Here is a 16,390-nt window from a genome sequence, read left to right on the forward strand (position 1 = left end):
GGAGCGATTTCTGAGCGTGGAGCCAGGAGGAACCCCTCAGCGCTGCAGGGTGGGACCCAAAAAAAAACAAAAAAAGGGGGGGGGGAAAAACTTCACTCTGCAAAAAGGAAAATTCCCGGGTCACCTGCGGGCCCCGGAGGCCCGAACTCCCCTCAGGGCTGCAGGGACTTGGGGGTGGTCCGCCCCGGACGCACGGGCGGGGCCTCGGGGACGATCCTCAACCTGTCTCGTCGTCGCTGGGCCCGCGGCAAGGAGCCGAGCCAGGCGCCGCCAGCAGCTGGACTGCAGCTGGGCAGGAGAGCGGCGGCGCGGGAGGGGTGGGTGCGCCTGCGCCTGCGCCTGCGCGCCTTAGCCCCGCCCCCGAGCGCAGCCTCCGCGCCCGCTTCCGGCGTCTCCCGGCGACGGCCGTAAGTGGCGGCGGAAGCGCCCACGAGGCCCGTCGCAAAGTGCCGCCTCGCGCCACTTCCGGCCGGCTTCCGCCACGGCGCTGGCGGGCGGTCGCGAGGCGCCGAGGACGTTCCCCGCGGCCGGAGCCATGGAGATGCCGCTGCCGCCCGACGGTGAGACCCGGCCCGGGGCCGCGGCGCCCGGCCCTTCGCCCCGAAGCCCCCGCGGGCCGGGCTCCGCCGCCGCCCGGGCTCCCGGGGCCGCGAGGGGGCGGGGCGGCCCGAGGCTCGCCGCGGCCTCCGCCGCGGGTCCGCGCTCCCGGCGCGCGCGCGCGGCCCCTGCGGGGACCCGTAGGAGCCCCCCGCCCCGCCCCGCCCCGCGCGCCCCGCTCGGCCCCGCGCAGCCGCTCACGCCGCCGCCGCCGCCCCTTCCGCCCGCAGACCAGGAGCTGCGGAATGTCATCGACAAGCTGGCGCAGTTCGTGGCGCGCAACGGGCCCGAGTTCGAGAAGATGACGATGGAGAAGCAGAAGGACAACCCCAAGTTCTCCTTCCTGTTCGGCGGCGACTTCTACAGCTACTACAAGTGCAAGCTGGCGCTGGAGCAGCAGCAGCGTGAGTGCGGGCACCCGAGGCTGCGGGGCGCCGAGGGCGCCGTGCTCCACCAGCCCTCCTCACAGCCCTCCTTATCTCCCCCAGTTCTCTGCAAGCAGCAGGCGCCCGAGCTGGAACCTGCGGCCACAGTGCCGCCGCCTCTGGCCCCCGCGGGCCCGCTCCCGCCGTCGCAGGGCGCCCCCACCGTGGACGAGCTCATCCAGCAGAGCCAGTGGAACCTGCAGCAGCAAGAACAGCATCTGCTGGCCCTGCGGCAGGTACCTGGGGTCGGGAGACGCGTGGCCGCGGGCAGGCCCGGGGAACGCCGAGCACCTCTCCCTCTGGCACTCTGAGCAGCCGCAGAGATGAGCCGGGTGGCCGGCAGCAGAGGACGGCTTTGCCCTTGCGCCCACCCTTCTGTTCCCACTCCGTGCCTTCTCTGTGTCTCCGCTCCCCGTCTGTTCCTACTGCCCCTGTCTCGTTCCTGTCTGTTACCACTCCTCACCCCGTCTGTCCACTTCCAGCCTGTCTCCGTTTCCCACCCAGTCTGTCCATCTACTCCCTGTCTGTGGGAGACATCTCTGCTGTCCCTCCCGGTCTGTCACTGGCTGTTTGTTCTCACGTTGTGGGGGTGACTTGGCCAAAGCGAGGTCCCTCCTGGGCCTTCCCCCACCTCTTGGGCCCAGGGCTCACGCGACTGCCCTCCAGGAGCAGGTGACGGCGGCTGTGACCCACGCACTGGAGCAGCAGATGCAAAAGCTGCTGGAGGAGACACAGCTGGACATGGGCGAGTTCGACAACCTGCTGCAGCCCATCATTGACACGTGCACCAAGGACGCCATCTCGGTGGGCCCCGAGCACGACCCCTCCTCCCCCACACCCCTGCTCCACTCCTTGCTCACCTCCACGCCCCCCCCCCTCGCCCCCAGGCCGGCAAGAACTGGATGTTCAGCAACGCCAAGTCCCCGCCGCACTGCGAGCTGATGGCCGGTCACCTGCGGAACCGCATTACGGCCGATGGTGCCCACTTCGAGCTGCGGCTGCACCTCATCTACCTGATCAACGACGTGCTGCACCACTGGTGAGTCAAACCCCATCACTACCCGCCCCTCGCCACAGCCACCTGCTGCTCTGCTGGGAACTGACATCAACGGGAGCTTTCTGTCTGTGCTCAGTTGCTCAGCTCAGTCCTGCACCCATCTTCTGCCCGCTCCCTTGCCCCCTCTGCGCTCAGGATTTCCCTCCCCCCCCTCCCCCGCACTGTCACCTCTCCTGGTCGCGGGGAGGGGGCTGCCGAGGCCGCGGAGACGGCCCCCTCGATGCTGCAGAAGCATAGCCCGTTGGTAACGCGCGTGGCCGGGTCCCGGCAGGGCGCTGACGCGCGGCAGCTCTCTCCCTCACAGCCAGCGCAAGCAGGCGCGAGAGCTGCTGGCGGCGCTGCAGCGGGTGGTGGTGCCCATCTACTGCACCAGCTTCCTGGCCGTGGAGGAGGACAAGCAGCAGAAGATCGCTCGGGTACATGGAACCAGGGTTGGCAGATGTAGGGAGGGATGGCCCGGGTCCCCTCACTGTCCTGACCCAGCCCTTCCACCTCACAGCTGCTGCAGCTCTGGGAGAAGAACGGTTACTTCGATGACTCCATCATTCAGCAGCTGCAGAGCCCTGCGTTGGGGCTCGGGCAGTACCAGGTAAGATGGGGCCCAAGCAGGATGGGAAGGAGATGGATGGAAGTGGCGCCCCTTCTCTCTGACCCTGAGCACCCGGCACACCTGGCCGTTTGCCCTGCAGGCCACACTCATCAGCGAGCACTCGGCGGCCGTGCAGCCCGTGCAGCTGGCCTTCCAGCAACAGATCCAGACCCTGAAGACGCAACACGAGGAGTTCGTCAGCAGCCTGGCCCAGCCTCAGCCACAGCCGCAGCCCCTGCCCCTGCCACAGCTGGAAGCCGAGGTGAAGGCCACGCCTCCCCCAGCCCCACCTGCCCCTGCACCTGCCCCAGCCATCCCACCCACCACACAGCCAGGTAAGGAATTCGGTTAAGGTGGTCAGGGCTGGCTTTTGGAGGGTGGAGTCTGGCTGGGCCTCGTGGAGGGCAGAGCTGGGCCCCTGCAGGCTGCTCCCACCGCTGACCGCCCTGCCCTTACAGAGGAGAACAAGCCCCCCATCCAGATGCCGGGCTCCTCCGAATACGATGCCCCAGGGGGTGTGCCAGATCCTGCAGCTCCTGGACCCCGAGGCCCCGGCCCCCATGACCAGATCCCACCCAACAAACCGCCCTGGTTCGACCAGCCTCACCCTGTGGCACCCTGGGGCCAGCAGCAGGTAAGCTCTGCAGTCTGAAGGTGCTGGAGGCAGAGGCAGGGGCCAGCCAGGCCCAGTTGGCTCGCTCATCTCTGCTCTCCCCCCAGCAGCCGCCGGAGCAGCCCCCCTATCCGCACCACCAGGGCGGGCCCCCTCACTGCCCGCCCTGGAACAACAGCCACGAGGGCATGTGGGGCGAACAGCGGGGAGATCCCGGCTGGAATGGGCAGCGTGACGCACCATGGAGCGGCCAGCCTGACCCCAACTGGAACAACCAGTTTGAGGGTCCCTGGAACAACCAGCACGAGCAGCCACCCTGGGGCGGGGGCCAGCGGGAGCCCCCCTTCCGCATGCAGCGGCCCCCACACTTCCGGGGCCCCTTTCCGCCCCACCAGCAGCACCCACAGTTCAACCAGCCGCCACACCCACACAGCTTCAGCCGCTTCCCGCCGCGCTTCCTGCAGGATGACTTTCCCCCGCGGCACCCCTTCGAGCGGCCACCCTACCCGCCCCGCTTCGACTATCCCCAGGGCGACTTCCCGGCTGGTGAGAGGGGTGCGGCCCCAACCCCTACCGGACCCAGACCCTGACTGTGACTCTGACCCCGAACCTGAACCTGATTCCGGCCACTTTCCGTCCTCGCCCTTATCCTCGTCTTTTTTTCCCAAACCCCTGCAGACATGGGGCCGCCTCACCACCACCCTGGCCACCGAATGCCTCATCCTGGGATCAACGAGCACCCGCCTTGGGGTGGTCCCCAGCACCCGGACTTTGGTCCCCCGCCCCATGGCTTCAACGGGCAGCCTCCCCACATGCGGCGACAGGGTCCGCCTCACATCAACCACGATGACCCCAGTCTGGTCCCCAACGTGCCCTACTTTGACCTCCCTGCCGGGCTGATGGCCCCCCTGGTGAAGGTGAGGAGCCTCCACCCTGCGCCGGAGGGGGGGGGCCAGTCCTGGCACAGGGTGACCCGATTTGTGTCCCCGCAGCTGGAAGACCATGAATACAAGCCCCTGGACCCCAAAGACATCCGCCTGCCTCCCCCCATGCCCCCTAGTGAGAGGCTGCTGGCAGCCGTGGAGGCCTTCTACAGCCCCCCGTCCCACGACAGGCCTCGCAACAGGTAGGGCCCAGGGCTGTGTTGGTGCTTCAAGGCGCACCGTGGGTGGGGATGGCAGGGACACCGCTCAGCCGCTGTCCGGCGCTTGCCACCACCCTCCCTCTCCTCTGCCCCCCCCCCCCCTGCAGTGAGGGCTGGGAGCAGAACGGCCTCTACGAGTTCTTCCGCGCCAAGATGCGGGCTCGGCGGCGCAAGGGCCAGGAGAAGAGGAACAGGTGAGGGGGTAGGCAGGGCACCCAGTGGAGGGACTGGCAGTGGCAGGTGGATGCCCTGGCTCACCCCACTGGTCTCCCTGTGTTCTGCAGCGGGCCGTCCCGCTCTGCCAGCAGGTCCAAGAGCCGCGGCCGCTCCTCCTCCCGCTCCAACTCGAGATCCTCCAAGTCCTCCGGGTCCTCGTCACGCTCACGCTCGCGCTCCTGCTCACGCTCCTCCTCCCGCTCCGGCTCCAGGTAAGGGGGCAGCAGGCACCCCCCTTCTCCCTGTTGGTCTTCCGCTCTGCTCTGAAGCCGGCATCTCCCCTGCCTTCCTGCAGAAGCGGCTCCCGCTCCCATTCCTCCCGCAGCCGCTCTCGTTCTCGTTCCCGCTCTCGCTCCAAGTCCTACTCCCCTGGCCGGAGACGCCGCTCCCGCTCCCGGAGCGCCACGCCACCGTGAGTCCTGCCCGCCAGGTCGGGTGGAATGGGGGGCAGCACTGAAGGGGCTCCGGGGCCCCCAGGGGGGCCTTCCACTCACTGAGCCCCTCGCAGCTCTTCAGCCGGCCTGGGCTCCAACTCTGCACCCCCCATCCCGGACTCGCGGCTCGGGGAGGAGAACAAGGGCCACCAGATGCTGGTGAAGATGGGTAGGTGGGCCCTCCAGTGTCTGTGCCAAGTGCCTCCTCTCGACTTGGGGGCGGTGAGAGAGAGAACAAGTGGACCGTGTGTGTGTGTGTGTGTGTGTGTGTGTGTGTGTGTGTGTGTGTGTGGTGAGGGAGAGAACAAGTGGACCGTGTGTGTGTGTGGTGAGGGAGAGAACAAGTGGACCGTGTGTGTGTGTGTGTGTGTGTGTGTGTGTGTGTGTGTGTGTGTGTGTGTGTGTGTGTGTGTGTGGTGGCGCGCGTAACTACCAGGGCTGAGAGCTGGCCTCTCCCCGCAGGCTGGAGTGGGTCGGGCGGCCTCGGAGCCAAGGAGCAGGGGATCCAGGACCCCATCAAGGGCGGGGACGTCCGGGACAAGTGGGACCAGTACAAGGGCGTGGGGGTGGCCCTCGACGACCCCTACGAGAACTACCGGCGCAACAAGAGCTACTCTTTCATCGCGCGCATGAAGGCCAGGGACGAGTGCAAGTAGTCGCACCCGGCCCTCTCCAACCAGGACACTCGGAGCCTTTGCAGTGGCCCCACCACGTGGGTTTGGTCTTTGCCCCCTGCTAGTGTAGGTCTGGCCCGGCCACTCCCAGCCGCCCCAGCCACTGTTAGCGCAACTTCCTTTAGTAGTTGTTGAAACCCGAGACCTTCCCTCCCGTGAGCACAGGCAGCGCCCTGTCCCCTGCTCACTGACGGTGCCACCTCTGATTTGTCTCTGGTCGCTGTGAATCATTGGCACGTGCAGGATTCAGGACACCACGTGCTGTTAACCATTTGTGAGTTTTACTGTTTTTGCCTTCGAATAAAAGACTTTTGTAACGAGTCGCCTGTTGGTGTGGGGGCCAGGGGAAGGGAGGTGGCGTCGTCAGACCCAGGCGCCCGGGGCTTCCAGCTCCTGCTTCACCTCCTCCAGGGCGGCCTCCATGGTGAGCCGGGCTGGCCTATGGTGCCGGATGTACTGTGTTGGGAGAACGGGGATGCATCACTTCCTGGCTAGGCTGAGTGGAACCTGGGACTGCCCAGTGGGGTGTGGGGCATGGATGATGGAGGTGCCCTGCATGGCGGAGTCGGTGGGAAACCCACTGTGAAAGGCAGGGCTCGCTGCCCTTGGCTGCTCTCCGAGACCAGAAAAGCCTCTTAAAGCCTCTCGGTCTGGAGCCCGGCTTCCTTCCCTGGGCCTGGAATAAGATCCCTCTGCTAAAGCTGGGCCCTGGGCTTCAGCCCGCAGGTGCAACAGGAGTGCAACAGCAGCCCCAGAAGAGCTCCGGCTGCAGGGGTCGAGCCTGGGGTGGGGAGGGGCGTGAAGGTGATGGAAGTGGGTAGTACGGGGCAAGAGGCGTGGATGGGAACCAGCCACGGGAGACTGCACCCACCTGGCGAGCCTCCTCCAGCGTGTGGTAGCGGAAGGTGGGTGGGCCCAGAGCCCTCAGGAGGGCCCCGTGCAGCTCCCGGCTGGCGTCGGCGAAACTCCGGGTGAGGCTCAGCTGCTGTCTCAGCAGGTCATGGAGGGCCACGGTGGCCGGGCTGTAGGCAGTCAGGGCTGGGGGAGAGTCAGACCCAACACACGGGGTCCCGCCGGGATGGGAGCCGACGCCCCCACAGCAGTGAGACCGTCCACCGACCCCCGGGATCTCTGCTCAGCAGCGGCACAGGGCATGGGCGAAATGTGGAGGGGCCCACCTGGCCTGGCCTGGGGCCTTCCCTGGCACCCACCGAGCCCGCACTTACCTTCAATGGCCTCCGGGCTGACCACGTGGCTGGCGATGGGCGTGGGGTCCAGGTAGACGCCCCCCAGAGATGGGCCCAGGGCCGCCAAGCCGCCCGCTGTGCGAGCCAGACCGGTGGGGGAAAAAGGGGTCAGAGCTGCGGGACCCCCTGCCCCAAACGCGTATGAATTTGTTACCCCACGTTTCCGTCCAGATTTCCTTCCTCCCCCTGCAACCTCCACGAGCCCATCTGGGGTCCAGCCGTTCGGGTCCTGACCCAGGGCTGCTCTCTGGCCTGCACTGGCCCCGCCTCAAACACGCCCCTCTTCCCAGGCCTTCTTCCTGCCGGCGCCTCCCCTAACCACAGGTCCCACCCTCCTTCCACCAGCCCCTTGTGGAGGTTCTGGGGTTCAGCTGACTGTGTCCCTGGAAACTTAGTGGCCCGCGTGGGCCCAGCATTCACTCACGCTGGAGCCACTGGTAGGCGAAGGCGGACTCCGGGGTCTGCACCGCCGTCTCCTTCAGCACCACGCGCTGCTGCAGGTGGGCGGCCGAGGGTCCCACGCGCTCCAAGCTGGGGGTCCCCTTGTGGCTCTTGGGGGGTGCCTCGGAGCTGCTGTGGAAGTCTTCTGAGTAAGCCCAGCTGGAGTTTGCTGTAGGAGTGCTGGAGCCCGCTGAGCCCGGACTCAGCTGCTCTGACACTTGGCTGTCCACCGGGGCATTTCCAGCCTCCGAGCCAGCTGGACCCTGAAACCAGATGGGGGAGTTGCTGTCCCCACCTACCCCACCCGAGCCCTAGCCCTGGGCAGATGGCCTGGGCTACCCTTCTCAGGAGTGTGTGGATCTGAGTCCCAGACTGTCCACGAGACCCTGACCCGCTCACCCTAGCAACACCCACCCAGGAGTCACATCCGAGGTCCGATGGCTCACCTTTTCCTGTGGGCTGCTGGGGTGCAGGTCACTCAGGGACAGGATGTGGACCCGGAAGTCTGTAAAGAGGTGAGTGGGACTGGGGGGGTGGGGGGCTAGGCCGGCCATTTTCCTCCCTCCAGGAATCCCTAAGCTTTTATTTCTTCTTTTTGGGTCACACCCGGCGGTGCTCAGGGTCTAACTCCTGGCTCTACACTCAGAAATCGCTCCTGGCAAGCTCGGGGTTCCATATGGGATGCCAGGTATCGAAACCAGGTCCATGTCCAGTCGGCTGGACAAGCAAATGCCCTACCGCTGTGCAGTCGCTCCAGCCCCAACCCTCAAGTTTTCTGAGCTCAGTTCATGTTTTCCTTAACTTACATGTTTCAGGGGGCCTTTTTGAGGTGTCCATCGAAGGAGAACCCAGGGATGGAAACCTGGACACCTTCTCTCTGGGGCTTGGCTGGCTGCAGGGTGAAGGGAACTAGGGAAGAGGGGAGGAACTTGTCATTGACCCCACCACCGCTACTCACCGTGGCTGTCCTCAGAATCGGAGTCCGAGGGCCCAGCCTCGCTGGGGAGCTGTGGAGATGCCGCACGGGAGGAGGTGATGAGATTGGAGAGTGGTGTGCCCTCAGAAGCATCATGTGGGGGGGTGCAGGCCCCTGAGGTCAGGCTGGGCAGGGAGGCAGGCGCCATGGGGCTGGAGGGCTGCTTGGCTCGCCAAGGACGTGCTCGGGGCTCTGCTGGGTTCGGGCCCTAAATCGGCAGGGAGGTCAGAGGTCAGCAGTCAGCAGCTGGAGGCTGGACACCCCCATGCACCTGAACCAGTCCTCCCCGAAAATCGGGTGCTCTTCGGGGCAGTGAGTCACTGATTGGCACATTGATAAGTCACACACCAGACCTGATCCAGGCACGCATTGATACAGCGTCACACGCCTATACAGGTCACACATACAGCAGCAGACACTGACAGTCACACAGACACACACACGGACACACAGTCACACGTGTCCTTTCAGCAGACCTGAGTGGGTGAAGGCTGTGGGGCAGAGGCCTTGTCGCTGCCCTGGGGATACCGAGCAGTCAGTGTGTCCCCATTCTGGGCGTTGCTCACGATCAGGCCCTCGGGTGCTCACCAAGCCTGGCTTCCCTGCTGGTCCCTTTCCTTCGGAAGATTCTGCCAGGCTCCCTAGCAGATAGGCCATCTCCTCCTCATCGCTGTCTGGGGGACCACAGGGAGCTGGGGGTGCTGCACTGGGCCTTGTGGTCCCCTGCAGGACTGCGGGGCGGGTGGTCTCGGCGGAAGGACCCCGTTTCTTGAGAAACCTGCTCCGGGGCTGGTCTCCCGGTGCACCCTGTGCTGGGTCCGGTGGGTTCGGGGCCCTGCTATGGGCATCACTGCTCGGCTGGCTAGCGGAGGACGTAGGGGTGGCTGAGCTCGAGCGGGCCGGCCGCCGGCCCCGCAGCCGGTCTTCGAGGCGCGCTAGCCTGGAGAGCGCAGCCTGAGCTCGCACCGTGGAGGCGGGGGGCCGGGTCCCCTGCCGGGTGGGCATAGAATTCCCTGTGGGGCCGCGGCCCACGAAGCGGCTCTGGCAGGGTGCGGTGGGGCCGAGATTCAAGTGTCTGAGCAGGTCCAGCGGCGGCTCCTCCAGGCCGAGTCCCAAGTCCCGGGGTCGCCCGCGACCCACAGCCCGGGCTGATGCCATCCTAGGGTGCAGCACACAACGGGTTATGGAAGCCCTGAACCCCACCTTGTGCCCCCAGCCCAAAGCTGGAGACGAGACACATGACCCTGGCACGGGGAGATGAGGATTCTGGGGGTGTCAGAGCCCAGACAGGGACCCCCCATCCTGAGTTCACACCCCTCTGTAGGGTTTCCCACACCTGTCCACGCTGTTCATAGGGTGCAACCACGGACCACCAGCATCGTGTTTCTTGGCCACTCACTCACCCCAGACCCAGGAGCAGCTCCTGTCAGGAGGGGCAAGTGTGCGGATACAGCCCTGGACTGTATCCCCATACCCAGGTCTCAAGAGCAACACATCAGGCAGCAGGAATGGCACAGACCCACTCGTTTGGCCCTAGACCCCGACCAGAGGTGGGTACCAAGGAAGATGGGGGTGAACCACAACTGCCCTCCCAGCCCCAGAAACCCCAAACCAACCCCCAGCCCTAAAACCAAAGGAAAAGAAAAGGAGAAAAAAGAGTGGCTGGAGCAATAGCATAGTCAGGAGGGTTTTTTTTATTTCCTTGCACCAAGGTTCTAATCCCAGTATCCCAGAGGGTACCTGAGCCTGCCAGAAATGATTCCTGGGTGTGGCCCAAAAAATAAAAATGCAAAAAACTCATGGGGCCGGAGAGATAGCACAGCGGTAGGGCGTTTGCCTTGCAAGAGGCCGACCAGGACCGATGTTAGCTCGAATCCCGGCATCCCATACGGTCCCCCGTGCCTGCCAGTAGCTATTTCTGAGCGTAGAGCCAGGAGTCACCCCTGAGCGCTGCCGGGTGGGACCCAAAAACCAAAAACAAACAAGCAAAAACAGTAGCAATAGGCACTTAATAGCGAAGGTCTTGGCCAAGGATGTTCTTGACGTCACTCCCCTGACGTCACGCGGACGCCATAGCCCTGCAAAGCGCCTAGATCAGGAAATGTGAAGGGAGAAGGCCCGAACATGCAACAGAAACGTTCTGCACTTCTGGACGTGCTGAAACGGGCGGCTGTGCGGCAAGGCCAGGATCCCCGCCTCTCCCGGGGAAATGCACCGAGCCAAGAAAACAGACGCAGCCCTGGGCGACCCCCCGTGTACTGCGCCCGTCAGGGGCCTCGGGAACCAGAAACCAGGCGCGAGCCACCCGCCCGGCCCGCTCAGCTCTTGGTGCTCCCCGTTCCCCCACCGCACCTTTCCCGGCGCCCGTCTCCGCAGCCGCGCTCCCCGCCGGACCTCAGGCCCCGAGCCGCCTGTTGCCCCGCAACCGCGCCCAAGTGCAGGAGACTACATCTCCCGGCATGCACCGCTGCGTCAGGACAGGGTGGCCGCCCGGTCATAATCGCGGGGCACGCCGGGAGTCGTAGTTCCGGGCCGGGGCCCAGGACTCGGCAGCATCACAATCGCGGGGCAGGACGGGAGTCGTAGTACCGGCCCTCAACGGCTCAGTCGCGCGGCGTGCCGGGAGTTGTAGTTCCGGGGCCCGCGGCCTCCGTCGGGGACCAGGTCGCCGTCGTGTCCATGGCCCCGCCTCGCGTCGCCCTCGGCGCTCTCTTCGTGCTGCGCGCCGCTCTGGCCGCCGTCTACTTCCAGGAGCAGTTCCTGGATGGAGGTGACGGGGGCCCCTCGGGCGTGCAGCTCCGCCGCTCCCCGGGCACCCCTCGGCCACCCTGACCTGCCCCTCTGTCCCCCACCCGCGCAGAGCACTGGAGGAACCGCTGGGTGCCGTCCACCAATGACTCGGGTTTCGGGCACTTTCGACTGTCGTCGGGCAAGTTCTACGGCCACATAGAGAAGGACAAAGGTGGGACGGAGTGCCGGGACACTGGGGAACCTGAGGCACGAGAGGCTGTACAGGGTTATGCGTGGCGCAGAACGACCCGAATGTTTTTTTACATATTTTTCATTTGTATTAATCCCTGGACAACTGCTCCGGCCGCCCCGCTCTGTGCAAGGGGAGACCTGCCATGCTGGACACAATCAGGGTGGCCACATACAGACATGCACCGGACCCCAGTCCTGTCTCCCCGCCCCTCGCCCCTCTCTTGACACCTCCAGGGCCGGTGGCAACAGCAGACAGACCGAGCTGGAGGCCAACCCTAACCCTAACCCACACCCACTACCGGGTGTGGCCCAAGAGAAAAAAAGGAAAGGGGCCAGAGAGATACACTGGGGTTAGGGCACTTGTTTAGCATGTGGCCATCCTAGGTTTGCGCTTCCAGACAGGGTCCACCGGGGCCCCAGCAGGAGTGACCTCTGAGCACAGAACCAGAAGTCAGCCCGGTCAGCACTGCCTGGTGTGGTCCCAAATATTATATACCATCCACCCACACACTCAAAGCCTCCATTGGCCCAACAGACATGCCCCCCCAGCACAGGGGACCCCAACACCCCATAGGCAACCCTGAATCCTGCCGAGAGCGACTCCCAAGTACAGACCCCAGGAGTGGCCCAGCGCCCGTCTCCCCTGGGCCCTCCTGAGCCCTGAGCTCCCTCGGGCCTGCCCACAGGGCTGCAGACCACCCAGGACAGCCGCTTCTACGCCATCTCGGCGCGCTTCCCGCCCTTCAGCAGCAGGGGCCGCCCTCTGGTGCTGCAGTACACGGTGAAGCACGAGCAGAAAATGGACTGCGGTGGCGGCTACGTCAAGGTCTTCCCGGCCGGCCTGGACCAGAGGCAGCTCAATAACAAATCGCCTTACTACATCATGTTTGGTGCGCACTGGGGAGTCACTGCGGATGAACATGGGCCGTTGGCCCGGAGTAATAGCACAGTGGAGAGGGTGTTTGCCTTGCGAGGGGCCGACCCCAGTTCCATCCTATATGGTCCCCAGAGCCTGCCAGGAGTCTTTCTTGAGTATAGAGCCAAGAGCGACACCTGAGCACCACCGGGTGTAGCCCTAACCAACAATCCCCCCCCCCCAAAAAAAAAGAGAAGTGATTGCTGAGTGCAGAGCCAGGAGTAATGCCTCAGTATCGCCCTGTTTGGCCAAAACAAAACAAAACAAAACCAAAAAAATATGCAGGAGAAATCCCTGCTGGTCGCATGTCTGGAACCCAGGGCTGGATCCCAGGCAGACCCCTGCCCCACCCCCATTGCCCCATGCTACCCACCTCTTGCGATATGTATGGAGCCCCAGGGTTGCCGCCAATCCTTCACCTTTGTCCACATCCACAGCCCTCCTGGGAATGTGAAGATGAATGTGAATGTATTCGAGAACCGACCCACTAGGTGTCTGGACCCGACCAGCCCTGGCATTGCCGCTCCTGCTCCTGGAACCCCAAGTGCTCCCAGCACACCCCAACTCCCTTATCCGAGAATGGCTGTGGGTGCCCCGTGAGGCTGAAGCAGGTGGACCCTGAGCACAACCATCATTTTTTTTTCTCGTAGGACCCGATATTTGTGGATTTGATATCACAAAAGTCCACGTTATTTTGCAATTCAAGAATCAGTATCATGAGAACAAGAAGTCGATCAGGTGTAAGGTGTGAAAAGACTGTGGGGTCCCCATCAGGACCTCAGCTGGTCTGACACGCTTTTTTCAGAGGTGTAGGGGTGCCCACTGAGCTGAGTCAAGTTGTTGTACACCAGACTTCCTGGGACTTAGCGTGATGTACGCGGGCATGGGGTTCTCCTGCTGTGGCTCCAGGGCAGTTTGATTGCCCCCTGGGGCAGTGGGACCCCAGCTGGAGGTGTGGGTGTGCAAGGGGGTGAGTGCAGATGTGGGCACAGATGTGGGTGTTAGCCTAGAGAGTTGCCGGTAGAGATGAGGTGAGGGTGGACGGGACTGATAGCATAGTGAGCAGGGTGTTTGCCCTTGCACACAGCCAGTCCACCCTCAATCCCCGGCACCCCATATGGCTTCCTCAAAATAAGAATAAAATGAAAAACGAAGTGCAGATGGATGCAGGCCTCTGGGAAGGTGGCATTGGGGCCCGCTCAGGCCTGGCACATCAGGGGCTGGAATCTGGGAGACTGCGAGGGGTCAGGGTAGAGGCTGAAGGAGGGCAGGATAGAACCCCAGCACCCCAGCCCGGCCTGCTCTCCACCTGGCCCTAGGGTTGCCGCGTGCACTACGCTCAGCCCTTTGCAGAGACTGAGGTCCGGGATGGGGGGCTCTGGGGCCCCTACGCAGGACCCCATGAGGACTTGGGTGCCTTTATGTGGCCTCGCCCTCATGCAGGTGGATGGCTACACACACCTCTACACCCTGGTGCTCAGGCCTGACCTCTCCTATGAGGTACGCATCGATGGGCAGGTGGCCGAGTCAGGGGACATTGAGTATGACTGGAACCTGGAGTCGCTGAAATCATCGGCCAAGAAGACGGGCACAGAGCAACAGGGCTGGGAGCAGGTGTGGCCCTGTCCCTGGTCCCACCCTTCAGACCTCCTACCTGTCCCCCTCGTCAGAGACAGCCCTGCTTGTGTCCCCTACTCTACCCATGCTCCTCCCTGCCAGCCCTCTTGATGCCTAAGCCCTCATCATTTCCTGTGCCTATGAGTGTCTCACGGCTTCCTTCTCGCCCACCTTAGAAGGACTGGGACAAGCAGTTTCTGGAGGCCGGGGCCGGCGCGCCCAGCGACTGGAACAGCAAGTTGGACGGGGATGTGGATTTGCAGGCACCGCTGCTGCAGAAACCGCCCTACCAGGTTTGCTGTCACCAAGGGCTCAGGCCCTCATCTGCCTTCAACTCTGTGCCATCCCAGTCCTCCCTAGGCCAGACCACGCCCACCTAGACTCCACCCTCTTTGACTTTGCCACGCCCTCCCAGGCCACGCCCCCGGACATTATCTGCCCTCCCTAGACTTAGCTACGTCCTTCCTAGGCTCCGCCCTCACCAGAAATTTCCTTGCCCTATCCCAAGCTCCTCCCTCTCCAGACCGCCACGCCCACCCAGGCTCCGCCCTCATCTTGTTTGCCACGCCCACCATAGACTCCGCCTTCCTCGTGTTTGCCACGCCCACCCTAGGCTTTGCCTTCTCCAGACTGCCGTGTCCTAGTCTAACTCTTCCCAGTGCCCCATCTCAGACCCTGTCTTCCCAAACTTTACCATGCTCCATCCTCTACTCTGCCCACTCTAGACTTAGTCTCCTTTCATCCCAGGCCCCTCCTACCCCAGACTTTGCCCTCGCCCATCCCAGGGCCCTCCCTCCCAGGAAGGCCCAGCCCTTCCAATCCCGCCCCTTCCTGAACAGGGCTCTGTCTGCTCACCATGTCCACTTTTCTGGGGCAGGATGGGCTGAAACCTGAGGGCATTGACAGCAACGTCTGGCTGCATCGCAAGCCCAAGGACGCCAACTACCTGGCCGAGTCTGACCTCACGGAGTTTGATGACATCGGTGCCATCGGCCTGGAGCTGTGGCAGGTCAGACCTCTTTGGAACAAAGCTTGAAGGTGGAGCCCCAGGCAGTGCCCTAGTATTTTTAAGTGCTTGACCCACTTTTGGCCAGGAGGCTGTCTGGCATCCACACAGATCAGAGTCCACACAGATCAGAATCCCGCCAAGACTCATCCCCCAGGGCCTCATGTGCTGGCCCTTCCAGGCTCCCCCCCCCCCCCAGCTTCTTACCCCAGGCCCCTTCCCCTCCTCTGTACTCTCCAGTTGTATCCTGGAGCAAAGGAACATTCTACAAGGTCGAGTTAGCTCCAAGGTTAAGCCTGTACTGGGAAGCCACTCCCATCTCCTGTGCCTTGCAGGTAAGGTCTGGAACCATCTTCGACAACTTCCTGATCACAGATGATGAAGAATATGCCCAGAAGTTCGGCAAGGCCACGTGGGGTGAGACCAAGGTGTGTTCATGGTCCCTCAGTTCCTCTTTCAGACTCCACTGTTCCCTCACTAGACGTGAGCCCACGTGAGATCCAGCCCATAGGCACCCCTCAACTCACAGACCCTCAAGTTTTGTTCTCTTTTGGCTTGTTATTGGGTCATACCCAGCAGTGCTCGGTGTTTACTCCTGGCTCTGAGCTCAAAAATCACTCCTGGAGCCCCAGGGGATGCACAGGTTGGACCCCTGTCGGCCATGTGCAAGACAAGTGCCCCCCCACTGCACCCTTCATTTCTGAGTTGGGTGCTGTCCCCAGCACAGAGTGGCCCACGCAGCCACTAGGTGCAAGACTCAGGTGGACACAGGCCCTGCCTCATTCCCAGCTGCAGTCTTTCCACACAGATACTCATCATGGCTGTGCGATTTAGGCCCCTCCCCTGGGACCATGTTCTTCCCTCCACACACTTGCAGAGGTCCCCCACTGAGAGTTCAAGAGGGTCCCTGGCTGTGCAGAGTGGCGGGGGGGGGGGGGCAACGGCCAACCTGGGATCGGGCCAACCTGGGATCTCGCTTAATAACAACCACTCTTGCTCCAGGGCCCTGAAAAAGAGATGGACGAGATCCAGGGGAAAGAGGAGATGAAGCTGGCCCGGGAGCAGGACGAGGCAGAACTGCCACGGGCCAGGCATGGCCAGTCCCCCAGGTTCCCAGGGTTCCCTGGGTTTGGCCACAAGAAAGAGCTGTAGCGGCCAGAAAGCATAAAAGCCACGATGTCTGTCATGCTCACTCTTCCTGTTTTCTTTCTTTGCCAAAGAAGATTGGTCTCCAGCCCCTGCTGACTTCTGGGACAAAACCCGCACCCCCATATTACTGTATTGGGTGCCTGGGGTCTGCTCCTGTCCTGGTCCTCATGAAGCTTCTAGCAGGTGCTGTTGGCAGCCCTGGAGTTTCTGCACGCATAGCAAGTCTGTCCTGTCCTTTTCCTTCGCCCTCTGCTGCATCGCCTCCCTCTTTTACCCCCAAACTGCTATTCTAGGGGGGGGTCTCAAA

At 63.4% G+C, this 16,390-nt stretch overlaps 3 protein-coding genes across 6 annotated transcripts; 2 read left to right on the forward strand and 1 right to left on the reverse strand.

Annotated features, from left to right (window-relative positions):
* Positions 1 to 489: 489 nt before the first annotated feature.
* On the forward strand, positions 490 to 6,069 carry CHERP (calcium homeostasis endoplasmic reticulum protein). 4 transcript variants are annotated; one of them, XM_049787691.1, is made up of 17 exons: positions 490 to 560; positions 828 to 1,001; positions 1,086 to 1,258; positions 1,689 to 1,826; positions 1,910 to 2,061; positions 2,384 to 2,495; positions 2,579 to 2,668; positions 2,769 to 3,003; positions 3,127 to 3,302; positions 3,389 to 3,836; positions 3,960 to 4,198; positions 4,274 to 4,407; positions 4,533 to 4,619; positions 4,710 to 4,853; positions 4,937 to 5,053; positions 5,150 to 5,244; positions 5,538 to 6,069. In XM_049787691.1, the coding sequence occupies exons 1-17, from the start codon at positions 536 to 538 to the stop codon at positions 5,729 to 5,731; spliced, it is 2,733 nt and encodes a 910-aa protein (XP_049643648.1). In that variant the 5' UTR covers positions 490 to 535; the 3' UTR covers positions 5,732 to 6,069. The 4 variants fall into 4 exon arrangements, with proteins under 4 accessions (XP_049643648.1, XP_049643650.1, XP_049643649.1 ...); XM_049787693.1 differs by having other exon boundaries at positions 521 to 560; positions 3,389 to 3,827; XM_049787692.1 differs by having other exon boundaries at positions 521 to 560; positions 3,392 to 3,836.
* C15H19orf44 (chromosome 15 C19orf44 homolog) lies at positions 6,014 to 10,911 on the reverse strand. Its single transcript, XM_049788392.1, has 8 exons — positions 10,766 to 10,911; positions 9,002 to 9,572; positions 8,396 to 8,621; positions 7,884 to 7,942; positions 7,421 to 7,700; positions 6,976 to 7,071; positions 6,621 to 6,787; positions 6,014 to 6,205 (listed from the first exon to the last, which is right to left on the reverse strand). The coding sequence occupies exons 1-8, from the start codon at positions 10,909 to 10,911 to the stop codon at positions 6,113 to 6,115; spliced, it is 1,638 nt and encodes a 545-aa protein (XP_049644349.1). The 3' UTR covers positions 6,014 to 6,112.
* A 181-nt stretch (positions 10,912 to 11,092) lies between these two features.
* Positions 11,093 to 16,120, forward strand: CALR3 (calreticulin 3). Its single transcript, XM_049788393.1, has 9 exons — positions 11,093 to 11,183; positions 11,274 to 11,375; positions 12,082 to 12,285; positions 12,962 to 13,056; positions 13,755 to 13,925; positions 14,105 to 14,221; positions 14,806 to 14,937; positions 15,270 to 15,362; positions 15,937 to 16,120. Exons 1-9 carry the CDS (start codon positions 11,093 to 11,095, stop codon positions 16,084 to 16,086), a joined length of 1,155 nt encoding a protein of 384 aa, XP_049644350.1. The 3' UTR covers positions 16,087 to 16,120.
* The last annotated feature ends 270 nt before the right edge of the window (positions 16,121 to 16,390 follow it).

Source organism: Suncus etruscus, chromosome 15 (genome assembly GCF_024139225.1).
Source record: "Suncus etruscus isolate mSunEtr1 chromosome 15, mSunEtr1.pri.cur, whole genome shotgun sequence".
Lineage (NCBI taxonomy): Eukaryota > Metazoa > Chordata > Mammalia > Eulipotyphla > Soricidae > Suncus > Suncus etruscus.